Here is a 26,070-nt window from a genome sequence, read left to right as displayed (position 1 = left end):
CTGTGTGATATAGTACATTTAAAATTAAATTATTTCAAAACAGTATATTTAAACATTAAATATAGGTGACTCGTATGAAGGGCATTGTCGGCACTGGCTGTGCTGAGGGTGTCTTTTTTTCTTTAACCACCATCGGTTTTTAATTGTGTATTTGTATTAGAAACAATGCAGTTACTGAAATACTATAAACACTTTATATGCATAACAAGTTTGCAGACATTTTTTTTTGTTCTCATATAGTAGCTCACTTTTCCACTTATGATTCCTAGAACTGTTTATTGTGAGCTTTCAGTCGAAAAATTCATCTCACTAACTGGGCTAAAAACAGACCCGTGGGCTTCGATTTGAATGTGCTGCACTATAAAAGAAATATGATTCCATGTATCTTTTTAAACGTGATTATTGATACAGAAGAGAGGTGCTTCCAAATGTTGACAAAAATGGACTCAAACCATGAGAAATCTGAGGTAAAAGTTGTCTTCATTAGAACTGGATTCCACACTACATTACTGCATAAAACAAGAAAACAGTCGGCCCATTTGGAATTGTGTTTCCAAAACATGGACTGTGTAAAAACAGAAAAAAGTAACAATATCCAAAATAACCCAGTCCAAACATGTACAATATCTTCATCATTGTTATATTGTCATTTTGGCCAGTATTTAATTGATAAAAAGAAAAGAAAAAAGTGAAACAACATCCAATGTACATACACATACAGGTCAGTGAAATTTAAAAAGGTCCCCGTTGGCTTCATGAGGCAGCATGTGTGGCTGTCAGAGAGCTGTCTTGGTCAATCTTGAGGGTGGGGGGGTCTGTGGCCGGTGAGAGGACCTCTACCATCCCTAGCCCAGTGTGAGGGACACTAGTGTTCATGATGTGTCTCTGTAAATGTTTAATCCAGTCCTCCTGGACCGACAAGGGACCCTGGAAGACGAGGTCACAGAACCTGGAAAGAGAAGGAAGAGACACAACATGTCAGCAGCATGTCTAGGGATGGGCATATCAATCTGAGGATTGTTGCACCACTTTAATCCAGACTCGAATTACTGGATGCCATGAAATGATGTACAGACAGTTGTGTCCCCCTCAGGATGAATTTTAATACATTTGGTGATCCTTTATGTTTCATCTGCTGTTTTGCACCTTTTGTTTATATTCAGTTGTCATTATTGGTTCAGTGACCTAAAGCATAATTCCTCATTCAGTTTCACCATTTTTAGGAATACTTCCATGACAAAAGGTCTCTTGGTCATCGAGGCAGTTTTTTTGTTTTGTTTTATAAATAAAATGGTTGGCAGCAGAAGCAAACAGACCAAAACTAAACATTTGACAGTGATCCAAGCGTGGTTACCAAGGGCAACTGGGCAACAATCACTGTTGAAAGTGTGTTGGACTGAAAATCCAATGTAATCCACCATTAAAAAAGAGAATACGTCTATTACAAGCATTACCTGCAGGTGAGTCTGTACATTTCCTCTGGAGTTTGCGGTAAGGGCAGTGTCTTCTTCTTTGAGCCAGGCCTTGAGCGTTGCCTCCTTGCTTTACAGTCAAATGCTGAAAGACAGAAATCACTTTATTAATTTTCCAGACAACCTTTGAGATTACAGCACAGCCTTGCTAATTAAATATTTTTAAATGGACACTAAGTCTTTGATAACCGTCGGAAAGTTAGGACGCTAAAGTGATATTCCAACAATTGTACATTTTCTGAAAATCAGCCAGTTAGGATGTGTGGACATTATAAGCCATTTTATGAACACATATATGTTTTTGGCTTTGCGACAGTGATGTCTGGCTCTGTGTCTCACCTGCATTGACCACTCCAGTGTGAGACAAGGTCCAAGATATAAGAAGATCTGTGCATGCAGGGAAAGTAGGCTCTGAACATTTTCTGCCGCGGGAGGTCATTCCTCCCACAGATGCACCCGCCAAGCTCCACAATACACTACTGCAACTAATTATTGCTTTGGACATCATAACCCCGTATCTGACCGCCCTGACAATTTTCAATTTTGGCTTCATCTGCAGAGGTTTCAAGGTATCAGTCTAAGATTTTTGCAGTCATATCTACAAAGTGGAAGTACATCTTTTTGACAAATTCTATCCAAACGGTGACTGATTTACTCAGGTACAATACGGTAGGCAAATTTCCTCCGCATGTCTGATCAGATCAATCAGTTTTGGTCAGAAGATAAGGTAATGCAAATGAGGTAATGGCTTAAAGGTCTTCTTTGTATCTTGAAAATGTAATGAATCGTTTTGAAAACTGTCCTAATTTACGAGGACATTTCACTTATATACATGTTATTTTTCAATGCTTGAAGCAGGATGTATAAAATATGCTATATATATATATATATATAATCTGCAAATTTCTACGTAGCAACTTAAAAGTGGAAGTCAGCCTCCCAAATACTGCAAATTGTGTTCATTGGAACACACAAACAAGCCAAAGACACCACTATCAGGAGTTGAGCCTCAGGTGTCTGCAAAGAGAAACAGGAACTTTCACTTCTGTCCGAGACATTTTTCATTTGCTGAAGGACGGTCACACAGCTGGCATATTAAGAAATAAATGTGATTCAACTTACTGAAACCAATTCATTGATTACACATTGCTTGTGAAGAATGTATACCCCTGACTGCTACTATGATCTTGGAGTGGAAGTTTTCTTTCTCTCTTCAGCTTTTACTGTTGCTGATGATGACACTTACTGGTTCCCTCAAGTAAGGCAGTCCTTTTTCGTTTTGTATATGCCCGGAGGTGATTAGACAAGCTAACTCCACTGTGGAAAGTTGCATTGCAGTGGAGGCACACCTTCCTGTTGAATTCACCATCTGTAAAAAGACACAAAATACGAAGACAAACAAATAAGGTCCTTCCTTCCCTTTGTGTGGCAATTTTGCAATTCATAAAAGTCACACAGTACAAGATTAAGTGATTAATTGAAATGTCTTTGTTCTATCTTATGAACTATATATTTCTGCTAATAAGGTTGTGAGACAAGACAAAAACACTGATCTTCATCTGCATTATTATGAGCAACATGCTCATCAGTTTTGGCCACAAAATCAGAAGTTATTTTGGCAATGTTACTCTATACCTTTGTGCTGACACACCACACTTTAACAACTCACTAGATGATCTGATGATTATTCCTCACCAAAATGTCTTGATGTGAGTTTTGGAGTTAAAGTATTGATTACCTCTCACAAGCCATCAAATGGTGGCTTGTATATAAACTGCAATTTTTATATACACTATTGGTTTTCTGGGTTCAAGGTAAAGACATTGTTTTGTAGCAAAGCTATTTCATTTGCTATTTTCATATTAGAGATATTTAACACAATTATTTTGTATTTGTATTGTAAGTGTATTACAGGATTCTTACAGACAGTAATAAATTAATTATAACACTTCAGGAGAATTCCACTTCCAATCTAACCCTCTGGTTGCTACTATGAGGAAGTTACTTACCGCACATTGACTTTGGCAGTGAAGATGCAACTCTCGATCCCGAACAGTGCTCACTGTTTGAAGAAGCTGCAAACAGGTGTCGTGACATCTGAGAGGACCCCTTTATTCTGCCTTCTTCCTGACACTTCCTCTTCTTCAGAATTCCTATCAAGGCAGTCGTGCCTGAGAGTGAATTTTTAACATCCAACTTAGTCTCTGGTTGCCTTTTTTCAGATTCCATTTCCACCATAGAAAACATGGGTATCAGTGGTCTGGCATCAGTGCACGCGCTTGGAATAGAATTACTTTTTGGGCTTCCAATGGGCGAGGGCGTGAAACGATCAACACTGGTAAACTTTGGTGAAACATCGTATTGCAAGTGGTTCCGTCTCTTTCCCAACATTTGAATTGCCCGCTGGAACTCCTTCTTGTCACGCATCAACTCCCGGAGTAATAATAATGGGGATTTGTTCTTCGTTGAAAAATTTTTACCAAGCTTTTTGAGGTGGCCTCGGATGTGGTTGGACTGCCCAGTCCTGTTATCAAATGAGTCCCCACATAATGGGCAGGAGTGAATGCTCTTCACAGTCTCAGATTCGGACTCCAGCTCTAATGCTGAAACAAAAAGAAAGGAACAAAATTTAGAAAAAAAGAAACATTAACAGTACAATACAAGTACGATATGATCAATTTAAACTTGGTCAAGTACATATGTATAACAGAAAACTAGTTTCAACCCAGTTTCAGACTTAGTATTATCTTAACTGGCTTGTCCGTTGGTTCCATTGGTAGCAAGAACTCATGACCTTACCAAAATAATTGCAGAGATCTGAGACATGCCTAGATTGCTAAAAGAGGCCCAATTGGGCAACATATATTGTTGTTAACAAGCTGAGTTGTACACCAGTAGGTACAATTATGTTTGGAGGGAGAACCGAAAGTAAGCACAGCTAAGAGTGTCTCCAATAATCTTTCAAGATATTTCAAGTGTGCCATGCTAAGTACATTAGTTAATAGTTGACTTATGGAGTCTGTCTGGAAATAGACTGACAGAAATCATTTGGCTATAATCTTTGCATCTAAAGAAATCTTACTAATCCGGAGTTTGTTTACAACTTGTATGATTGTCTGACCCATCATTGATTGTTGCCCTAGTAAAGTTGATGCTCAACAATTACATATAGCACTGATGACCAGAGTCACAAAATAACAAGACCAGCTGTAACAAAGCATAGTTTTCCTTTAACAGAAGATCATGCAAATTGTATGCAATTACCTTTTTTTAATCTCCGGAACGCTGAAATCTTCCGTCGAACACGTGGTCTCCTGTCTTGAGAAGCCACCTGCTCAGGAGACACTACGTGGCGTGCATTGTAGGCCAGTCCGACCCTATGAAGATGCCCTCTGACATGATTGGACAATCCGACACCCGACTCAAAGACTGCAGGACAGTATGGACAGTTCTTGCGATCCGATTCCAACTCCAACTCTTCTGTGAAGTCTTCAGTCAATGGAATTTGGTGGGATTCAAATTCAGTTTCTTGAAAGACTTCCGTTTCTATGCATTCTTCTTTGATTTCAGTTGTTTGCTCTTGCTCTTCACTCTTTATTTTCTCAAACAGCCTTTTAGATGCCTGCAGAGCTCCCCTCATGGACATTCTTCTGCTATAGGTATAAATTATGTTTTGCTTGTCTTTCTTGGTACCATTGTCAAAAAGGTTAGTGTTGACATCTGCATCAGTAAACTGGAAAATGTCCTTTTCATCATAGTCTGACAATTCTTCCTCTTCTTCTTGGTTTGTCTTGGGACTTGGCAGAGGTTTTGGTAAGATGAAGCACGAGCCTTGGTCAGAGGTGTTGCGATATGGGGTGGACATCTTCCTTTTAGATGGTGACTTTCTGATTGTTGACAGATCTAATTCGACTGCATTGGATGTCACCCTATGGCCATTTGGGGATAATGATGAATCCTCAACCTTTACAGTCAATGTTCCTGGAAACTGATCAGAGCCAACTTTGTCACCTTTGGCATCCGGAACAGATGTGCTGTGATTATTGCTTTCCTTCCTCCCTTGTTCTGGAGTTTTCTTTCCATGCCTTTGTCGGGACAGGAGAACATTAATGGATTTGTCGAGCTTTGATTCCGTTAGCTGAGACTTGGGACCTCTCTTGATCTTGTTATTTTTGAATAAGTCTGAAATGTCATTGGACTCACTAGGTGAACAAGCTCTTTTAACTGAGATCTGATTTTTTATAGAGATTTTCGAAGTAAACTCTGCATCTCCTACGGGGGTTTTACTAGTAGGCACATGCTGCTCCTTGGATGGTTGTACATGATTTTCTAGATGCTGTTCAGCTTCGTTTTCCTCAAAAGTTTGTTGGTGGCGCAGCATAAGGTGGTTCTTAAAAACACTTTTGCTAAAAGCTCTATAAGAACAATTGTTACAGGAGAAGATTTCAGAGTCGTCATTCTGAATCTGCTTTCTAACAGTAATAACAGTATGCTGCATAATGTTATGTCTCCTAAGATCATTCTCACTCAGAGACCTGAAGCTACATTTGTCACATCTAAACTTTCTCTTGTCCTTCTCATGGGTTTTTGCATGTTGAACAAATGTGTTTGGGCAGTTTGTAACAAAAGGGCACTGAGGGCAGAAAAGCTTCTTTTTATCGTCTTTCTTCTTATCATTCATGCCTTTGATCTCTTCAGTGAGTCTTGCTGTTTTCTCCTTGTGGATGGACATGTGCTCAATAAGCGAAACGCTTCGTCTGAAAGACTGTCCACATTCTCGACATATAAAAGGCTTTGGCGAAATATCCGGCGAGTCAGCATGAGACTTCATATGACGATGCAAATGATGCTCTTTCTTGAAGATGAGCTTACATTTTGAGCAAGGGTAACATGATGGCTTCTCCTCTGAGTGAGAATTTATGGTGAGCCTCCCCTTCAATGGTGAAAGTCCATGGCCTATACTGTTCTCATGCGAATTTCTTGCAGGTGCATTGTAAAGAATTTCCTTGATGGCCGTTACAGTTCCGTTGGGATACTTGGAAACCTTTCCTGTTGTTGACGACTGTGACTGGGAGAACGTCCTTGACCTTCTGACTTCAGGAATGGAGTCTACTTGGTCCTCAGCATCAGACAATTCCTCAGATGACTTGTGGCTCAGATCAGGGTAAAGGTCTTCTGAGGGATCCACCATCACAACCATATCCATTTTCCTTTTCCTTCTCCTTTGGCTGTTGTTGGAAGGGATTTCATCTTTAGGCTCCTCACCTGGGGAATCACCATGGTTCTCCCACAGAAACTGCATAAACTCTTTGTGAGGGTCCCAATGAAGGTCACTGGCACTACTAAAATTATCCAATGAGTTCTCAGGAGAGTCTTCATCAAATCCCCAAATTCCTGCAGTGTCAATTGCCTGCACATTTTTGAGTGGGGTGATGCTCTTTGCCTCCTCTTTCTCTGTGGACATGCTGTTGAGTTCATGGGCTTCTGTAGCCTGATGTGAGGAAGGTCCATTCCCCAGGCCAACTGGAGACAGCATATCTGTGTTTGACAGAACATCTAGGACACTGTTTTGTTTCAGAGAAGCCTTGCCGAAAGAATCGGTGCAAGAGGCTGATTCTTGTGCCATTCTCATTGGCTCTTGTAGGAGTGTAAGGGCATTGATCTCAGGATCTGCATCTTTGTCATCTTCATCAACACCTGACAGACATGACATTTCAGCTGCCATGACCTGAAAAAAGAAAGGTACATTTGTCTTAGATATGCCTCAACTACAAGTGTTTGACTAGAATAGCATAGGCCTGTTTCTTCACAGTCACTGCTAACTGATCTGGATAGGGTCGTTGCTTTTCTCTATTGTGCCTAAGGAATTTTGCCTTGATAGCTTCATCTTATCTTGTGGTAAGGTTTTGTGTATTTAAATGTATGGTGTTTGTGGTCATTCAGATCGAACGGGACAACATTTTGGTATCAGAAGTGGTCTAGTTTTCATTTGTAGTCTTGGTGACTTATAACATTTGATCAGGGATTGGTTGAATTCAGTCCATGTGGAGAGCAAAAGAGGTGACATTTGGCTGAAATGCAATTTAGGAACCCACCGGCTATTGTCTGACAATGATTTAGATGACTGTTATTTGGTTTATGATTTGCTTCTGGCTACTTGTGAAACAATCTAGTAATACACGTATTTTCTTAACTCTAGTCTCGAATCTCAAGTTGCTATTTAGACGGTAAACAATGAACAGCACACGAAAAAGGAAGTCTTGGCCCAGACATCTGCTGGTACACTGGAACCCCAGAAATGGGAGGTTTAGCTCAGGAGGTAGAGCGGGTTGGCTGGCAACCGCAAGATTGCCGGTTCGATCCCTGGCTCCTCCTAGCTGAGTGCCTGGTGTCCCTGAGCAAGACACCTCACCCCAATTGCTCCTGACGAGCTGGCTGTCGCCCTGCGTGGTTGACTCACGCGGTGTGTGAATGTGTGAGTGAATGGGTGAATGTCAGTCATTGCTGTAAACCGCTTTGGACAAAAGCGCTATATAAATGAGTCCATTTACCATTATAAATACAGCTCCTTGTCCCCAGAGGCTCATCTGCTCATCCGTTCATCTGCTCATTTGCTCATCTGTCAGAGTAAAAGTCGATGGGTTCCGAGATTGAGGAAGCCTTGCTGGATGACCCTACGTTGTTTTGGCACAGCCCTCTGTGTTGACGGACTGGTTCTATTCTTTAATGAGGGCCTTCAAGTCAATCTGAATGAGACCTTAACTAAGTTCTTCCCATTTTGGCCACTCTATAAGCGTTGTATTGTATTGTATTGCCACCCTTACCCCCCAAAATGTCTAAGATATCTTAGAATCTGCTGCCCATCGGACAAGCGTACAAGTTTTGGCCACTCTTCTGATAAAATCAATCGTATTATTCTCTATGTAAGATGTTTCACCAGTCCTGCCTTAGATGCCTACTGCACAAGAATTGATTCGTCGTTCAGCTCAACATTTAACAACTTGACGGAATATTTTATTTGTTTTGTTTGCGATTTACAAAACATAGCAAGATGATGGTTCAGCCCTGTCTTCTAAACAAGTTTGTACTGTGAATTTCTTTTGAGAGAAAGAAACATATTTTGCGTGGATTATATTAGCTGTTTGTAACCTGTTCGAACCAAGTAATTTTGTTGCCTGAATATAACCAAGTACTTGTTTTGTTAGTTTAACCTAACCAAACACGTTTAAGTTGCATTTTCTCTTTCAATTTACAACATTAAACAATATTTCAATTTTAACAGTTTAAAACTGTAACCATAATGTAAGAGAAAATTTCCCTTGAAATGTTTGGGAGTGCAGTTAAGTTGTATGGGAATGTAATTTTGTAGGAGCCACACTCCCTCTGTGTGTGTTGTTATCCGAGCTTCTCTGTGCTTTATTTATGAAAGGCAGTCCGGTCCAAGTGCGTGTTAGTACATGTGAGTTCAAGTGTGCATACCCTACAAGGCATTGGCGGTAGTGTGATGTATTAAATAAGCGTTGGAAATATGATTAACCCCAGCACACCAAAACAACAATGGAAGATGAACCAAGAGTTGACTTTCTTTTGCTAGTTGTGCACATTAACATGACACTACATATGCAAGCAGAGTTGCTGTGCATAACGTGAAACTTCTTCTTCTGAGCTTTTTAAATCCCCTGGTGGCGGGTCGGGCTCATAACATGTCACCAAAATGTCACTTTCTGTTCTGGCCTGGTCGTCTCACCTCGTTTCACCTCTGTTATGGCTGTGAGGGGCTGTTTACACGTTTTCAACATAATATGCGAAACATAGTTTTACGTTCTGGGCTTTCCTTTACACGACAACAGCGTTTTGGGGGACTGAAAACTTTTGAAACCGGGTTCCAGAGTGAACCTTTTGTATACGCAACTCCAGTGTTGCCATGTTAACTAGCAAACGGAGGATTACCGAAGTAACCTGTCCAAACAAAATAAACTTTTTTGTTGGCAAACTCGCCATGATGTTCATCACTGCACTGAGAAAACTAAGCGTTGTCCGCAGGATGGACACCTTTATTGGGGTTGACTGGACAGGAAGGGCTATCTATTTTAAAGTATCACTGCCAACTACTGGACTGGCATGCATACTACAGTGTTTTAGTTACGTTTTTGCGGATCCATGTGCATGCGGATAATTTTTTTAACAATGTCATCTAAACGCGGAACTTTTAAAAAACATTACCGTTTTTAGCGAGACTGTTATTGTATTATTGAGCATGTTATTGTAGGCTCGACCCTGACACCTCATTCCGTTACTGTACCTTTTACACCAACTTTCTACACTAAAAAGGAGTGATAATCCCGCAATGAAAAGGCAGCGTGAAAGGGGCTTATGATTGTGTGCTAGCTAGCGAGCCATTCAGAAAATGCAGACGATACGACGCAATATAATGGTCGACATCTCCTCTTAACTTTTCTTGTGATAACAACGTCACAACCCACAGCGTCGTTACAGAGGTGTAACTACGCCTCCCTCAAGCAAACACTATTAACTCTGTCAGCACTGCTGCCATTTTGCACAGTTTGTGCGGTTAGCACCGTTAGCTGATAGTCGCCGGCTCAGTCACCGTCATGTTGAGAGCCTTGTGGAGACAATCCTTCAATAAAACATAACATAAGTCTGAATTTGGAATTTAGCACTTTTGAGGAAATTGTAAGGGGGATGTTTCATTGTTCTCTGACATTTTATAATTTCAGTAATAGACTAATTTTCAGATTAATCAGTAATGAAATTAATCATTAGTTCTAACCCTAAATGCAAATGTAAATCAGTGATGGTTAAGATAGTTAACCGCTTGAGATTATTATTACAATTTTTGGCATAAAAGTGACATTCAGGCTTTTACATGTCCAATACTGAATGAGCTACAATTTAAAATAGACATAGTTGTTGTTGGTTATTAGAATGTGTGTTTTTGATGTAAAAAGCAAACTATATAGTTACTTACAATGTCACCGGTTAGTTTTCTGACTCACCCAGCGTTAATTGACCACAAAAGGAATATAGCTAAATATAATATACACGTGACACTTCGCTCAGATAATTAATTGTGGGCATTTATAACGCTACAAGGTCGCAGGATTGAGAGGTCTTAGATTTGAAGGGCAATAAAAGTGTCATACCAAGTGAATGCTTACACGACAGAAAGGTGTTTCTAGCATTTACACAGAAACACTAAAACTGCAAAGAGATATACCTCGTAAACGGCTTTTAATGACCGGTTGTGGATTTTGTACAGAGTTAAAACTTTCAACACAGTAACGCTAGTTCAGTCATACCAGCCCACAGTAGCTGGGATGTGTTTCAAAAGGTGTCAACATACAGAGCCAATTCGATCATTCATACTATGTTCCGTAAGGCTATCGTTGCATTTCTTTGGCGTTTATATCACGCTGTGTTGTTGGATGCTGCTTGCTGGAGCTGCAGACCATTCCATAAGGCTGTTCCATACCAAAACCTATTCCTCAGGCTAAACTACAGCTAATGACAATCGTCCATTGTTACTCGCTATACAGACATCAATAGCATGATTAAATATACACATACGGTACCTTCGAGCGGTGCAGATGGAGACAGGACACAATTTAAACGCTGCATTGAATAATTTCTTACTTTCGTCTTCCATCTATTTCACAGTCGCCATTTTCCGTGGTGGTCTGGTGTGGGACAGATCATTTCTTTTGTAAGGGTAACAGTACGAACATTTGGCGTTAAGTAACAGAACAAAGACATTACCGGTAGAATACGTTTAATTTCGTTTGTACTTGATAAAAAAGACATAGTAAAAAAGTTACACAAGCTGTTATCTCGCGTAATTGCGTCACGTAATGTTACGAGTCGGCGCCATGCACCCCCCCGAGTGATTTGAAATGGTTCATTCCAGATAGGAGGCATAAAAAACCTGAGTTAATGACCATCTCCTTTGAGTAGCAGATTTTTTTTTTTTAGGTTGATGGCGGTTAATCGCCGTTTTAATTGATGCAATAAATTGAAACTGTAGTTAATATATTTATTTCTTTAAAGAACACATTTATTTTTTGCTATGTGAAGTTGTCATTGACGCGCAGACAAGAATTGTATCCCAACCAGAGGAGCGATGATCCCACTATGCCCCCACGATTGTCTTCTCACAGGTCTTTGTTGCTTTCGTAGCCGGTGATTAGCCGGTTCAGTTACTCGCAGCTTCCTGTTTTCAAGAGAAAACACGCTGTGTTTCAACACACATATAATTATTTGATAAGAATGAAAATGATTCCGCGGTAAATGCCGGTTATGGTTGGCCTACTTACATTCTGATGAGAACATTTAGCGACAGTGAATATAAACTCATTTTAATTTATTATAATTTCAAAATATTAAGTATTTTAAAAAACATAACTTAATACACTGGTTAGTTAACTAGCACTCCAATTAGCTAATAAATAATGTTTCTGATGGGTGTTTAAATCTCGCGCAATTGTGGTAAAGAGTTGCTAATGTAGCCCGTGAGGTCAAAAGGTTAAGCTCTGAACTACGTTAACGACACTGTTTTAATATCTGCGGTGTCAAATGATTCATTAACACAGGTAGGTACACTACGAGAAAATAGTACAGACAACATGCATGTAGGTACTTGCTTTAACCGACTGGCAACTATTCAGCTAACTGATAGCCGTTAGTTTAAATGTCTTCATATTTGAATGTTAGCTGCTAGCACGTTGTTCACTAGCTGCGTTAACTCTTAAGCTAAAGCTAGCAAAGCCCAGTTTCCTCTCATTCGCGTCCACCAATGTAGTTCACTGTGAGATACCTACCTACATTACTCATATTAACAAGTTACATTTTTCCTATCACGTTTCATCAGCAGGTATAAGGAATTCCGTTCTGCTATCTTCTGAGTGACGTCAGCTACATTGACTGCTAACGCTCATGTCAAATTAGCTGGACTATTGCTAACTGTAGTTATATGAAAGCCACGTATCAATTCAGTTTTTTTGTGTGAAAAAAAAAAATCGTTCAAATATTTTGAATCCATACTCTACTTCATGCTAATGATGTTACTAATGGCTTAATATTTTAAATATTAAAAAAATTATTTGCAGGCTTGATTTTTGCATCCCAGCATAACCATCTTTCATGTCTTGCAGCAGCAATAGCTTTTTCCTCTCATTACATTTTTTATAGTTATTGTTATATTTTAAATATAAAGCTACACCTATATGTATTGTTTTATTTTTGCATCCATAGAAGTGTCTGGTTTATTTCCGTCTTTAAACAAGATGTCCCCAACTAAGTTCCACAGTGATTGATCGACGTTGCCCCGCTCTGCATCAAATGTATGATCTGATGAGATGTTGGACTCAGATGAATGCACCTTGTCCCTTGACAATCTGTTTTTTGAGAAGCCCATTGTTGACAAAGTGTGAGTACAAACAGATAACGTTACCCCACATCGTCCCTCTCTCTTCTTTCCTCTCACTGCTCAATTCATGTTTTCCCCTCTGATTATATTTGACAGAACACCACTGCACCAGAAGGTCAGCCCATGGCAGCTGGAAGTGCCACCGTCTCTTTCTCAGCTTCCAGCCACTCAGGATATGCAGAAGGAGGCAGAGTCTCTCTCTGCCCTATACAGTATGTTGTGCTCTGGATTAGGGTGAATTCCTTTTCACTTGACTTGAGTAAACTGCTCAGTATCTGGCCTATTGAAGCCCTACTAAATGTAACTGTGTGACTCACTGACGCGATGGCTTGAATAGGCTTGAAAGCTTTTCCCAATTTTCCTTGGCTAGGGTAAACACATGAATCTGGGTCTTATGATCTATTCTCATACTAATAAATCCAACTGAAATGGTAAATTCCCTGCAGTAAATTCTTTCAATCAGAAAGCACAATAGCAAAATAGTCCAGATTTAAGAATCACATGCATAAAAAACACCGCTAGCAACAACTTTGTTTGATGAAACCCTCTCTTTCTCTTCAATATTACTCACAGGTTTCTCACCGAGACCTGTGACATTCCTGCCTCCTTCTAAAGGCTCAGCTGGCCTTAAGGTTTTACCATCAAATATCAACAGTCCTTACGGTTATACCAATGATGAGAAAGAGATTGAGGAAACTCAAGGTGGCAGCGATAGCACCAGCTCCAGCCTTTGGGGAGGTGAAGGGTTCAGGGATTACTCTCAGGGTTTCTGCCCGAGAAGCAGAAGTGGAGATGAAACCCCGCAGGATTCTAGTCATGCAGCCATCATCAGGGGGTGTTTTTCTCTGGAGCAAAGCAAAAACCCACCTCTACGGAGAAGGCAAGTGTCGGTTCTTTGTTAAGATAACATTTACATGATTGTGAATTAACGAGTGAGTGAAACATGTTTTCAGTGGGCACGATGATGTAAATAGCAGGCCAATAAGGATGTGTCTCTTGTTGAAGAGGAATGTAGTACATCATTTTAAAAAGTGCTTAATTGATTAGGCTTAATGTTTAATATAAAAGCCATGTTTCCAGTTTTTCTTAGTCCAATTTAATGTTGGACCAATTCTCTCTTTAATCCCCCAAATTATTTTGAATCCATGACATGCTACATAAAGATGTAAGCGGCTTTTTTGCATCATTTTTTCATCAGTGGACAGTTCATAAGAACAACATGATAACATGCTAAACCATCCCCCCATAGGCTCGTTATTTAAATAAGCCCCCGAGTGTGCAGCAGCAACAATATTTTTTCCCTCTCTCATTCCACCTTCCTCTTCTATTAATTCTTTATTCCTTCCTCCCCTCCCCTCCCTCCCACAACAGCTTGTTCAAGGTCCAGGTGTTGAACAGTGGAGATGACTCGTCAAACACAGATGACCTCAGAAGCAGTGGCGGTGGCGGCGGCGGCGGCAGCAGCAGCCAGACAGAATCCAGACCTAAAACTTTTCTCAGAGAGGTTACCATGGCGACAGTGCCTCCTCCTCTTCCTCCTCCTCCTCCACGGGCGACAGTTAGCCAGGCAGCTTCTCCTTTCTCCCCCAAGCCCTCCTTCCCGCCCCCTCCGCTGGGCTCATCTGCAGCGAGTGGCCGACCCCCACAGAACGCGGCACATGCAGAGATGCAGGACAAGGGCACAAAGAGAGCCTTCGTTCCACCCATGACGCCTCAGCCACTTCGTATACAAGGTGCTGCACTGCATTGACACGGACGCAGTCTGGGGCTGTGCTCATATTCTATACGTGGTTCACCAAATAACACGCGTATAGCTTCTGTAAAGTGGTGTAGCTAATGAGCATGCCCATGTCTAGCCATGACAGCAGCTGCCACATTGTGTTTGGGTATGATGAGGTGAAATGAGGTGAGCTCTCCTCACTGACCGCTCCATTGTAATGCAACATGGTGGTCACTAGGTGGTGGAATCTAAAACAGTAGAATCTTAGAGGGGAACAGTAGGAACCTTTCTAACCGCATGGAGATGAAAGTCATTTTTGTAGTTCTACTTTACATTCACTACAAAATATAATGCCTTCATTTATACCCCAAAAAATGTAAAACATTGATATTAACATGAAGGTGGGATGATCAGTGAGAGTGTGACTGAAAATTCAAGTATGTTATGTTTTATTTGTGCACATTGTAGGATCCTCTGGATCCGGAGTTTTGCGGCCAGTTTCTGAAATCCGTATCCTTTTTGCTGTTGTGTAAGTCAACACAATTCCAACATTTTAGACGGTGTTTGAGCTGTGCTATAATGCTTGGAAAGCAATTTCCCAAGTAGTGTGGTGTTATTTTCTGAGCCAGGCTAACACAGCAGCTAAGTTCAGATCTGTCTTCAATGAGTTCCCCTTTTTCAACTACGTTCAGTCGAAAGCACTAGATGACGTAAGCATTATTTAAAAGCATTAATAGACAGAATGCTGAGGATTATGAATAACATGCTTTCTTTGTCTGTTAGATTTTAACTGCGACTGTATTCATGTTTTGGGTTCACAGGTTCTTTACACAAATAAAAACTTTGTGGCGTGTGCTCCTACTGGATCTGGTAAAACAGTGCTGTTTGAGCTGGCCATCATTCGCCTGTTAATGGAGACCTCAGAGCCCTGGAGAGATGTCAAAGCTGTCTACAGTGAGCATAATATTGTGCAGACCCTATTAATACACCAATAAAGCCACAGCCTGAATTTGGCCTAGTTTAAATCACAAAATACATACAGTTTTATCTAAAAAGTTGTATTTTACAGTATGTAGTAGTTTGAGTATTGGGGGAATTGATTCCTACCCAGAACGTTTAGAATAATTACTGAAACTGTAATTTTTTTCATGACTCACATGAACATGTTTTTTTTTTCTTCTAACTAATTGAAAACACAAAATTGTGATCTGATTTACTATTATACATATTGCGTCAATGAATAGCAACAATATTTCACACACAATACACTTTTACACACAATTACACTGACTGTAATCACACACTGGGGTTTGTTTCTTTTACCTAGTTTATCATTTCCAGTGTTTTTATAGATTTAGCTTGTTTCTGACCCTAGCTCTGGCATCTCTTGCCAGTGGCCCCTATCAAAGCTCTCTGCAGTCAGTGCTTTGAGAGCTGGAAGAAGAAGTTTAGTCCTCTGGGACTGAACTGTAAGGAGCTGACAGGCGACACAGAGGTTGATGACTTCTTTGAGATTCAGGACTCCCACATCATCTTGACCACGCCTGTATGTGACACAACATTAAACAAATGCAACAAAAATAAAGGAAGAGTAAAGATGAGAATCAAAAGTACGAGTGCATGTTGTATTACACCTTTCCTACAGGAAAAATGGGACAGTATGACAAGAAAATGGAAGGACAACTGTCTGTTGCAGCTAGTCAAGCTCTTCCTTATCGATGAGGTCAGATATTTTGTTCACAGACCCTTTTTTCAGTGTTCATAGTGTCTCATAGTCTGCCTGCATAGTGGTGGATGCTCACTCTGCACTCATGTGCCAGGTGATGTACTGTCTACTGTGTATTTTGTAATGCCACACTGTGTGATGGCACATAATTTGCCTTAGCCCTCTGCACTTTATTTCAGTTGAGGTTAGCCATGAAAAATTATAGTTCAACATTTTCTGGGCCTCTATTATTAGAGTGCATACAACAAGAGATGCATCTCCTTATATGATAATGGAATACAGTGATAAAGGACATCTTAATTGATTTTTTTTTAGCAATGTCTCTGTCTAGATTTAAAGATGTTTCTAAAGCCAACAGTCAGATGGCATATTTTCTTCTTCCAGATACATGTGGTGAAGGATGCGACCCGTGGTGCCACGCTGGAAGTTGTGGTGAGCAGGATGAAGGCCGTACATGCATACAGAACAGCACAGAATCCAGAGGCAGGCCTCTCTATGAGGTTTGTGGCCGTATCGGCCACCATACCCAACACCTCTGATGTAAGTGGCTGAGAACGAGCATGGCAGCTGTGTGTTTATAACACTCGTTCGAAAGGCAGTTTGTGCAACTTTGTATGATACATTTGTACAGATAGCAGACTGGCTGTCTAATGAGAGTGGTCCAGCCACGTATCTGGACATGGACGAGAGCTACCGCCCAGTGAAGCTGAGGAAGGTTGTGCTGGGGTTCCCTTGCAGCCCGAACCAAACCGAGTTCAAGTTTGACCTGTCGCTCAACTACAAGATGGCCAACATCATACAAACGTACTCTGACCAGAAGCCTGCACTGGTGGTGGGTGGGGAAGTTGAGCCAGACATTGTTCGTTTTTACTGTAGGTACATTTTGTCATGTGATTGAACAAGATTTAAAGGTTATAAGGAGTTCATAAGGATAGTGGGATTAGATTTCTTCAGGGTCTTATGATCATTTTAACATGCTAGGTATTAAGTTTATATAGAATTTCCTACATATGTTTACTTATAATAATGAATTCATAATTATTCTGTAGTTTTGCTCTACAAGGAAAGGAGTCCAGCAGTCAGCTACAGTTCTGGCCAAGGATGCTCGGTTCATTATGAGCATTGAGCACAAGCAAAGGTATATTTCTCACTTATCCATAACATGTTCTCACATATCCTGAACTATCCATTCAACATTTTGTTGTTCTCCAGTTGATTTAATTTTACTGAAAGCTTTTTTTTACTTTGTAATCTGTTTAGGCTGATGAAATATGCAAAATCTGTTCTGGATTCTAAACTTAGAGGTAAGGTTCCCTTTTGAAACTAAAATGCCAACGCCCACCAGATACAGACTTTGAAACCTGTTTCAGTCCAGAGTTCCCGTCATGTTGTGGCTCCAATCAACATTATTTTTGGTGTTATGTTTGTGGTCCAGATCTGGTGATGTTTGGAGTTGGCTTCCACCACGCAGGAGTTGACTTGTCTGATAGGAAGTTGATAGAAGAGGCCTTCACTCTGGGAGACCTGCCTGTCCTCTGTAAGACTTTGTTAATAGTACAGTAAATAAGTGTGCAACGCAATCCTTTCTTTTATTGTCTTTGTCTATGCTGCACAGATAAACAGGAAAGACAGGTGTCACAGGTTGAAACAACTGAGTCCATATCATATTTCACCATGTCATGCTGAAACATTGCAAGGCCTCAGCCCAAGTTTTTTAATTACAGGGTTGTGTCATGTAAATGACTGTTCAATGGAAATACAAATTGCAGAGAGTATGACTTAAAAATACATATACTGGTATGTTATGCCAATAGCATTGTACAATATTTTCCCCCCCATATTGACTGATGTCCACCAGTTGAATGAAAAAAATAAGGCATTAGACTGAAACCTTTATTCAATTTGAATAATTAAGATACACAATAAAAATGGAAACTGGCCTTTTCATATAGTAATAAAGATAATACAATAATATTGCTTTTTAAAGCTGATATTCACGGATACTGATTGTATGTTGAATTGTTGGTGCAACTCTGATTTAAAATATACCAGAAAAGTTACCACACTCTTATCTAAAACTTTTACTGCTTTCTGGTACAGTTTGAATTTATGTTTTTATTGTATTTCATGGATACTGAATTTGTGCTTGTGGCCTTATTTTAAATTCCCTAGTCACCACCAGGACTCTGGCCATGGGGGTGAACCTGCCAGCTCATCTGGTGGTGATCAAGTCCACCATGCAGTATGTGGCGGGCTCCTGTGAAGAGTACGGCGAGGCTGACCTGCTACAGATGATAGGCCGAGCTGGAAGACCACAAGTAATGGCAGAATAACAATGACATTTTATTTTTCTTACCTCTCTTTGCACAAGGGGGTAAATGTTGGTGCACCATCACAAAACAAGTGAGTGCACTAGTTTACACTGGTGCTGTACCATTTTAACACAAGGTACATTACTCTACATTGGTTTTTGAGTTACCATTATATTGCAGGTATCTGACGGAATCTGGAGCAATAAAGATAGCAACTGATTAGTTTGAGTTTTAGTATGATGCACAAACTAAATACCAACTTTTTTGTTCCTATAGTTTGACACATCAGCGACTGCAGTGATAATGACCAAGATCCAAACCAAAGACAAGTACATGAAACTTATGAATGGGGTGGAAATCATTGAGAGCAGGTATTACAGCTCAGTCATTTGCCATTCTTCTTCTTCTTCTTCTTGTCTCAGCCTGTCTTTCTCCGACTCTTGCTCTCATAGGGAGATATTATTACAGTAGTACACGAGGTAACAGTACACTTCCTGTCTCCAGTTTACACAGTCACCTGGTGGAGCACCTGAATGCTGAGATTGTTCTCCAAACGGTCAGTGATGTCAACATGGCTCTGGACTGGATACGCTCCACCCTCCTCTACATCCGAGCCCTCAAGAACCCCACGCACTATGGTCAGGGCTCCAGACACAAACGCACAGATATAATGATCCGTATCAGAAGTTGTGTGAATGTTCTTAGATGTAAAACCAGTCAGTGCAGATTGCCTCGCCTCTAATTTCAGGTTTCTCTGGCAACTTGGACAGATATGGGATTGAAGCAAAATTGCAAGGTTGGCCACAACTGCTTTACTTTATTTTGAGCGTATGTGTGTGTGTGTGTGTGTGTGTGTGTGTGTGTGTGTGTGTGTGTGTGTGTGTGTGTGTGTGTGTGTGTGTGTGTGTGTGTGTGTATATGAGGTGGACAAAGTCACTGTGACATCATCCATTGGTTCGTGGACTGCTGTTTTGAAACCTTGAGTTTGGCATTTATGACCATCGCGATCTTAGTTTCTTGGCTTTTTGCATGAGAGGAACACCGAATAAGAAATATTTATACGACCAAAAAGATAACAATTAACTTTCATGAACCAACAAAAACACACTATAAAAAGGTTCAAGTTGTTGGATAAAAACAGGCAACTTGTCATCACAAGGTAGCTGTAGCTACACCGTAAACATACTTTCATCGATTTTATTCTAAATGGGACCGTAGTTTACTAAATGAACAATATGCTGTATTGAAGAAGACTTCCATTATTGATCAGTCGATCCCAGCTGACATTTGTAATGGAGACCATAAACTTGTGTTTACAAAGTTTACTGGGACAAGTCATGTGAGAAATAGGGTCACATTCTCATAGACTTCTATACAATGAAAAACAGAGGAGTCGTCCCCCTTCTGGCCTTTAGAACAAATGTAAGTTTAATGCACTTCTGCATTTGTTTCACTTTCCATACTCAGATGTTGCTGCCTGATTTGAAGCTGCATGTTTCAAGTTATTGCTGTTTCTCCTCTCATAGAACTGTGTCTGAAGAACCTCAACTCTCTGTCCTCAATTGGTCTGATTGAAATGGACGAGGACATCAACATCAAACCAACAGGTAGAGACAAGGAATATGTTTAAATGATTGGCAAAAAAACACAATGTACTCCTCTTTAGTTTATTTTCTTATGTTCAGTGGTGTGGATGACATCTGGACCTTTATCCACCTCTTCCTTTTTAACCGAGCCTTAAAACTGTTAAGTAGTTTGCTGTTGTTCCCCACAGAGGGCGGCAGACTTATGGCTCGGTACTGTGTTGCCTTTGAGACCATGAAACAGTTCAGCAAAGTGGCTGGCACTGAGAACGTGTCTGAGTTGGTAGGTTTCCTCGTAAAACTGTATCTGATTCAAATGCAAATACAGTGACATTTTGTATTAACAGGCAGGTCCCTGCTGAAGGAATTCTTTTAATTATTATCACTATAAGGCATTGCAAAGAAAGTACTTTCAGATAAAAAATGGCTGTATGTACAGATAGAGTTAGTGTCGAGGAGCAGAGAGTTCAGCAACATTCAGTTGAGAATGAATGAGAAGAAGTCCCTGAACACCTTGAACAGGGACAAGAACAGAATCACCATCAGGTCAGACCCATTTAATAGGATTGAAGACGCATATACGGTATCATAACATCTATTCTTAAATGTATAATGATGGATGTAGTCTCAAGCCATTGTAAATGAGATGCCTCTGTATTTTTCCAGGTTTCCCATTGAGGGAAAGATCAAAACCAGTGAGATGAAAGTGAACTGGTATGTTTGTTCATTCAGAGCTTTCACTGTGTAAATGCAGAGCTGGTTTATTAAGTTTACTGAATTCCTTGTGGACTGTGGACTATAAATATTGTGTGTTTATTACCTTGTCTGTAGCTTGATTCAGGCTCAGTTGAGTTCCATCTCAATTCAAGACTTTGGACTCACACAGGACACAGCAAAGATCTTTAGAAATGGCATGCGCATCAGCAAATGTATGTTGGGTACACTAAAGAAATAAAAAAGTGCTGTGTTTTATTATATATATATATATATATATATATATATATATATATATATATATATATATATTGTTTAAACTTTGATTATATTTTGATCCCAAATAGGCCTGTCAGAGTTTCTGAGTCACCGTTCCAAGACTGGTTTCTCTGCTCTGCTCAACTCCCTGATTCTGGCAAAGTGCTTCAGAGCAAAGCTTTGGGAAAACTCGTCCTATATTTCCAAACAGCTGGAGAAGATAGGTGGATAAACGTTAGCATAGTATAGCATTGTGTATCTAAGCATTGTAAATATAGTAATAAAATGAAAAAAAAAATCCAATCCTGGTTACTACATGATGAATTATTCAATTAACCAAATGTTCTACCTTTTTTTATGCAGTTTTAAATTAAATAACTCAATGTAACCTTTGATAATAAAACAATGTGTTTTTCAGGCCAGAGCCTGTCAACTGCCATGGTGAATGCTGGACTCACCACTTTCAGCAAAATAGAGCAAATCAATGCCAGAGAGCTCGAGCTGGTTAGTCTGCATAATATTTAAAAAGAAAACACATTTTAATAATTCAAAGCATTGGGTTGAACCATTGTTTGAGCTGAATGTAGACTCCAGGCTCTGTTGCTACAACTGTGTTCACCGTATGTCACGGCTTATGTTAAGAAAAATTGTTAAAACCTTTAATTTTTGCACAAAGAATAAAAATAATTGTATTTTGTAGTTGGGTATATTTTCTAACAGTATTTATTTTACTCAGGTTCTCAACAGACATCCACCATTTGGCAACCAAATCAAAGAATCTGTTGTACATCTCCCAAAGTATGAAGTTACTTTGGAGCAGGTAAAATACGTTTCAGAATTTTATTATCAGTGAGAGAAATGTTGTGTCAAATAATTGAGCTCTTCACATTTTCCTGGTCAGATGTTTGGGCTATTGTTGGGAAGTTGATATTGGTTAGCTCTGTTATTCTTTATAGTTTTTCATAGTTGTCTCTGTATTTTTTAGCTTCCTCGGTATAGCTGTGACACGGCAGAGATTGTGGTGAAGGTGAACCTTAAAAACCAAACACAGCTGCTGTCCAGGAGAACGGCTCCAGACCACCACTATGTCTCTCTGGTTATCGGAAACTCTGACAACGCTGTGGTCTTCCTACAGAAACTCACGTGAGACGCAGTTCCCAGACTCCCGCCAATTTCACGATGTCTTTGCTTTCTTTCACTTACCCCCTCTTTCTCTATAATTCTGTCACCATTATATACAAAAAGACAGAACCCGGTTTGGAGCGAGGTGCATATGAATTTTCAGCAAGCGTCCTGTCGTTTGTTTTCCAGAGATGTGGTCCTGTTGAAATGTGGCAGCTGGTCGAAGAAGATTGAGGTGTCAAAGGCCTCGAAAGGAGAGGAGATCAGTGTCAATCTCATCAGCTCACAATATGGTCAACCATGATAATGCCAATTATATTTAATATATTAATGTATTTGCAATATTTATATTATAGAGGGAAATAACAGTATGTTGTACAAGGTTCTGTTTATAAATTGATGGTATTTGTTAAATATTGTGACATCAAATCAAACCATAGATTTTGTGAGTTGTTACAATTCTACACATAAATGATCATCTTGTTTTTTCACATTCTGGCTACAGAAACGGCACTGGACTGCCTATCGATGCTTTGTAGGGAGTGCATTTACTATATATTTTGGCCTTTTCCTCTCCTATAGTGGGCCTGGACATTCAACAGAAGTTCAACATCTACTACTCTGGAGCCAGAAGGTTTGGAATTGATAATCCATACAACAAACCATGTGATCCAACTGGACCGCAGCACTCTTCTGCACTGAAACCACAGTCTACAGATCAGGCTGTAACTCAGAGGGAAAACACCACATCTACTACAGACCAAGGCACTACACTGAGTTACTGATGATTTGGTTGATATTTGAGATTGTTTTTTTTTTCTCTATTCAAATGTGACAACTTTACGATCAGATGTAGGCAATAAGAGACAGTGCAACCACTTCTGCAAGAATAAGGATCTCTGTGGGCACGACTGCTGTGAGTACAACCATTTGTCCTTCACTATGTCCTTTTGTGCACCTGTGCTTTACTTTGAATGGCTGTTCAAGTTTATAGAGGTTTTCTTTCCACCCTCAAGGTAAAGTTGGTGTAATTGTGCCACGGAAGAGGTCAGCAAATCAAGAATCCAGTTTCTCTTCACATTTGAATGATCTGAGGAGCAGGTGTGACGCACTCCCACAGACTCCTGTCAAGCGACTCAAGGTGAGGTAGAACACTTGCATCATATACTCCTAACACTGCAGCCATCACACATTACACATTACTAAACTGAATTAATCTGATTATTTCCTCAGATTAAAATGAATGAGGAGTCTGTCAACATGCGGGAGTTTGCTTACAAACCCAAAGAGAGGCTACCTACTGTTTCCTGGTATTCACAAATACACTGTTAATTTAGACTTTTATTATAAAGGGTAGTAACTCCCATAGCAGCTGCTGCAAATTAGATTCTTAAAAAGTGTAACAACATAATAAGTTTAGTGTCAATGAAATCTGATGACCTCATGCTGACTTAATTCATCTGCGTTTGAAGGTATGGAGGAAATCACTATGATGCTTCAGTGAGACACGACGATGAGACTGTGGATCTGACAGGAGAAGACTGCATTCAACCGCCAGGCATAGTTCATGTGAATGACTTTGACAGCGGTAAACGAGTCAAAGATTATGACTGTGAACGTTACCCAACACTGTAGGCTGCAACGATTGTAATATATGTGACTATTTTTCTGTCTCTTATACTTAGATTATGATGACTATGTGGAGGACTTGCACAGGATGATGAAGGAGCCTTTCCAGACACCTGCTGCATCTCATGCTCACCCTCAAGGTTACTTAGCTTTTGCATGTTGCATTAACTACAGTTCTCATATATTTTACATGCTGCCAGTTATTTTACAGAGATACTTTTTTTCAGATTGAGTCCAAGAAAGCAAAGTGCAGTAACAGTTGATGGTTTGTTCACTCTTTAATGCATCTGTGTTTAGGTTTCTCAGAGTGGTTGAACCCAGGAGTCAGTGTTGGTATGAGCCAGAACCGTAAACCGCTTCTAAACCAGATCAAAACCATCAGCTCGGCTTACTCGAAGAGGTCTACTGTAGCGTCAAACCAGGGTGCTCACTGTGAAAATGCTTCATCCTTACAAATACCAACTGTCAGCTTTGACCTTGGAGATGAATGGGACGATTTTGATGATGAGAACTTAGTGCATGCCAGCGAGACGTCATTGGCCTCGTTTCCAACTAATGCTAAGGTCCAGCAGTGTGTTGACTACGCAATGCCAGGTAGAGTGAATTTTGAGTTTCATTTTCAACAATTCAGATGAGAGAAGTCAATTTGTGTTTTGTTGGCTTTTCTTCTTGTTATCTTGTTAAGATGTCATTTTAACACACAAAACACACAGTCGTGCTTTGATTATTTTTCATACTGTACTTCTGGCATGATTATGATGGATAATGCCTCAACCACTGTCATGATTTTGATTGGCTTACCTGTGTTTTATGTGGAGGCTTTGCTGCTGCATGTGCACCAGTACTCTACAGTCATTCAAAAGTCATACCCAGTACAACCACAGCCACACCACCAATGAGGTAAGGCCAGTTCAAATGAGGTGTAATTGTTTGTTTGTGTCTGAAACATTTAAAATCTCCTCTAAGAAATACAGAATTTAAAGATTTAATATTGTAGTTCAGATGGACATTAAGAAGTAATTTGTAAAAAAAAAAAAAGCATTTGTCATATTTTTTTCTTTTAGGTCGATTTTACAAACGATAAATCCTGGAATCAGAGAGCCAAGAATCTCACCTGTCACAATCAGACCACAAAGTAGAAGTACACTCGACTTGGAAAAAAAGGTGTGTGTGTGTTTGTATAGTTGCTTATGTAGACCCCATAAATCTCATAATGTTGTCGAGAGAGACACAAATATCGTTTTAAATGTTGCATCTCTCATTAGCATAGATACATTTAAATAGCAGCAAGCAAAATTCACTATTACTTTTGCTCTTTGGTTTTAGGATTTTCTCTGTGTGGACAGGAATATACTATTAATGTATTAATGGTTAATGACTTCCAGCTTCAGCTTAATCAAGGGTGCTTTTAAACACCATAACTTGGCAAATGTATCACTTGCCGTTCTCCCTTCCTCTTTTTGCAGAGACCAAGCATATTCAGAGAAGGGATCACAGTAAAAACACCAGAAAACCCTCAAAAGCAGCCTGAGACCCAAGTGGCCCCACTTACCAGAAGGTTTGATTTCTTCTCAACAATAAGCATCCCATCCAACACCAGCTCATCTGTCAACAGAAGGTAGAGGAAAATAAAATTACAATGGCTTTATTCTGACTGATTACAATATTATTTCCATGAAAATAATCATATATCAAATAAATTTAACTGCAGTACACTTTTTAACCCCTTCTCTGTTTTTACAAACAGCATTAACCACAAAGAAGAGGAAGCTTTTCTTGGGATATTTGATGGTATATTTTAGAAGTACTGCTTGTGTACATGTGACATAAATATGTTCTTAACATAAAGTGTTTTTTCTTTTATGTTTGTGTTCATATTTCGTTAACCAGTGAGATTTACACAGATTTATGGACTGTTTGTTATTATATCTTCATATTGTAGATGAAATAAATTGTTTCTTGTGTTAGATTTAATTGTTACTAATGTAATTTATGTATTTATATATTTAATAAAGTTGCTGTTATTTGGATGATTCTGTGCAATCTTTGGGGAGTAAATCAGCAACAAGTAAGTCAGCTTGTAGTTTAGTA

The 26,070-nt window shown here is 39.7% G+C and overlaps 2 protein-coding genes across 3 annotated transcripts; one reads left to right on the top strand and one right to left on the bottom strand.

Annotated features, from left to right (window-relative positions):
• Positions 1-714: 714 nt before the first annotated feature.
• On the bottom strand, positions 715-11,212 carry znf644a (zinc finger protein 644a). Of its 2 annotated transcripts, none has more exons than XM_084007399.1 (6): positions 11,127-11,212; positions 4,737-7,200; positions 3,482-4,075; positions 2,719-2,841; positions 1,455-1,557; positions 715-949 (listed from the first exon to the last, which is right to left on the bottom strand). In XM_084007399.1, the coding sequence occupies exons 2-6, from the start codon at positions 7,195-7,197 to the stop codon at positions 754-756; spliced, it is 3,477 nt and encodes a 1,158-aa protein (XP_083863525.1). In that variant the 5' UTR covers positions 7,198-7,200; positions 11,127-11,212; the 3' UTR covers positions 715-753. The 2 variants fall into 2 exon arrangements, with proteins under 2 accessions (XP_083863525.1, XP_083863524.1); XM_084007398.1 differs by having other exon boundaries at positions 11,066-11,190.
• Positions 11,213-12,844: 1,632 nt separating this feature from the next.
• Positions 12,845-25,878, top strand: hfm1 (helicase for meiosis 1; the record flags this gene model as incomplete). Its single annotated transcript, XM_084006886.1, has 39 exons — positions 12,845-12,915; positions 13,012-13,127; positions 13,489-13,795; positions 14,287-14,648; positions 15,104-15,145; positions 15,275-15,345; positions 15,457-15,589; positions 16,030-16,181; positions 16,281-16,358; positions 16,746-16,901; positions 16,993-17,193; positions 17,411-17,499; positions 17,622-17,665; positions 17,797-17,898; positions 18,534-18,679; positions 18,950-19,044; positions 19,178-19,311; positions 19,422-19,469; positions 20,200-20,280; positions 20,448-20,539; positions 20,696-20,802; positions 20,923-20,970; positions 21,088-21,185; positions 21,318-21,452; positions 21,647-21,732; positions 21,965-22,048; positions 22,214-22,371; positions 22,540-22,643; positions 22,933-23,115; positions 23,201-23,266; positions 23,367-23,491; positions 23,584-23,660; positions 23,823-23,938; positions 24,036-24,119; positions 24,277-24,573; positions 24,798-24,879; positions 25,044-25,143; positions 25,446-25,597; positions 25,727-25,878. 39 exons carry the CDS (start codon positions 12,845-12,847, stop codon positions 25,779-25,781), a joined length of 4,677 nt encoding a protein of 1,558 aa, XP_083863012.1. The 3' UTR covers positions 25,782-25,878.
• Between the last annotated feature and the right edge of the window lie 192 nt (positions 25,879-26,070).

Source organism: Eutrigla gurnardus (genome assembly GCF_963514095.1).
Source record: "Eutrigla gurnardus genome assembly, chromosome: 4".
NCBI classification, from domain to species: Eukaryota; Metazoa; Chordata; class Actinopteri; order Perciformes; family Triglidae; genus Eutrigla; species Eutrigla gurnardus.
Note: the sequence above shows the minus strand (reverse complement) of the source record. Positions and strands in the feature narration are given on the sequence as shown.